Source organism: Octopus bimaculoides, chromosome 2 (genome assembly GCF_001194135.2).
Source record: "Octopus bimaculoides isolate UCB-OBI-ISO-001 chromosome 2, ASM119413v2, whole genome shotgun sequence".
NCBI lineage: Eukaryota > Metazoa > Mollusca > Cephalopoda > Octopoda > Octopodidae > Octopus > Octopus bimaculoides.
In genome coordinates, this window is record NC_068982.1 from 169,196,054 (window position 1) to 169,197,883 (window position 1,830).

A 1,830-nucleotide genomic window follows, 5' to 3' on the forward strand; every position below is an offset into this window, starting at 1 on the left:
TGGCACATAAAAGACACCATTTCGAGCGTGGCCGTTTTCGTGCGGGTGACACGTAAAAGCACCCACTACACTCTCTGAGTGGTTGGCGTTAGGAAGGGCATCCAGCTGTAGAAACTCTGCCAAATCAGACTGGAGCCTGGTGTTGCCATCCGGTTTCACCAGTCCTCAGTCAAATCGTCCAACCCATGCTAGCATGGAAAGCGGACGTTAAACGATGATGATGATGATGAGATGGAGCAAATTTTACTATAATGAAAATATTACATAGTCAATACTTTTTCTTAATTTATGGTCTTTTTTTTTAGATGATTTATATTGAATGTTTTGTTATTTGAAACTATGAATGAATAAATAAAATTTTACCTTAAAAGAACCTATGAGTGAGTCAGATCGTAACTTCCTCGAGTTGAACACCTGCAAAAGTTAATGTATCTAGGTATAAAAGTCAATATAAAATAATAAATGAAAAAATTCATCCTTTAGAAACTAGTAAATTTCTAATCCTATATTAACCAAAGTTCAAGTATCTGGAATAAAAAAAGAAATCTAATCAAAAGCCTGAAGTTATCTAGCTTTCTTAAAACTCAATTCATTTAAATTTTGGAATAACTAAGAAACTTTCCAGTTCCCCCTATGATGAATTCAGGTGAGTATTACCTGAGATGTCTTACAGCATCAGTTTTGGCTCTGAATTTTCAGTTCGAATTTAACTTCCTAAATGCTGGATAGGTCTTTTTCAAGATGCATAAAAAAAAAAAGTGATAGGTTCGGGAGTGCTTAAATACTTCATTTGCTCATTTTCAATACCAATACATCAGATGACTGTAAGAGAACTGCAAGAGGACTGTAAAGTAGTAAGTTCTGTGTGCTACGACAATATAACCACCATCATCATTTTACATTAGTTTTCCATACTTGTATGGGTTTGATGGACTATCACAGTCCAAATCTGATTTTTTAAAATTACTGCTCTTCTTGACATATTGAAAAAGTGTGGTAAGTAGCTTGCTTATGAACCACATGGTTCCAGGTTCAGTCCCACTGCGTGGCACCTTGGGCAAGTGTCTTCTACTATAGCCTCGGGCTGATAAAAGCCTTGTGAATGGATTTGGTAGACGGAAACTGAAAGAAGCCTGTCGTATATATATGTATGTGTGAGTATATGTTTGTGTGTCTGTGTTTGTCTCCCCAACATCGCTTGACAACAGATGCTGGTGTGTTTACGTCCCCGTAACTTAGCGGTTCGGCAAAAGAGACTGATAGAATAAGTACTAGGCTTACAAAAAATAAGTCCTGGGGTCGATTTGCTCGACTAATGGTAGTGCTCCAGCATGGCCACAGTCAAATGACTGAAACAAGTAAAAACGTTGTCTGTACATGATTTGTGACCAGTTTTCAGAGTGTACTGGATAGATTTTATGGTGGAAATAACACCTGTGATGATGTTCTCTTGTAACTAATATGCTTATCATCATCATCATTTAACGTCCACTTTCCATGTTAGCATGGGTTGGACGATTGATAGTTCATAATATTCATCAACAATTGATACTTAATCCTACTTCCTATTTTCCAGTAAACAATTGCTTAAATTCTTATTTGGATGTAATACCTAAATTCTTTAATCCCTGTTAAATCAGGAACCTAATGGTTAGACTGCAAACATTTTTATTATGTTCTATTGAGAAATAAGTAATTTATTTTTTCTTTTGGTTTAATAAGAAGAGCGTGGAGACGCAATGGCCCAGTGGTTAGGGCAGCGGACTCGTGGTCATAGGATTGCGGTTTTGATTCCCCGACTGCGCGTTGTGAGTGTTTATTGAGCGAAAA

The 1,830-nt window shown here is 36.8% G+C and overlaps 1 protein-coding gene across 9 annotated transcripts in view; it reads right to left on the reverse strand.

The window, feature by feature from the left end:
* LOC106876851 (myoferlin) overlaps window positions 1–1,830 on the reverse strand; it is a 204,650-nt gene that overhangs the window by 107,767 nt on the left and 95,053 nt on the right. For all 9 annotated transcript variants that reach the window (XM_052965716.1, XM_052965717.1, XM_052965718.1 and 6 more), the window contains one exon: window positions 364–414. In XM_052965716.1, the coding sequence (XP_052821676.1) occupies window positions 364–414 (51 nt within the window). The remainder of the gene's footprint in view (window positions 1–363; window positions 415–1,830) is intronic.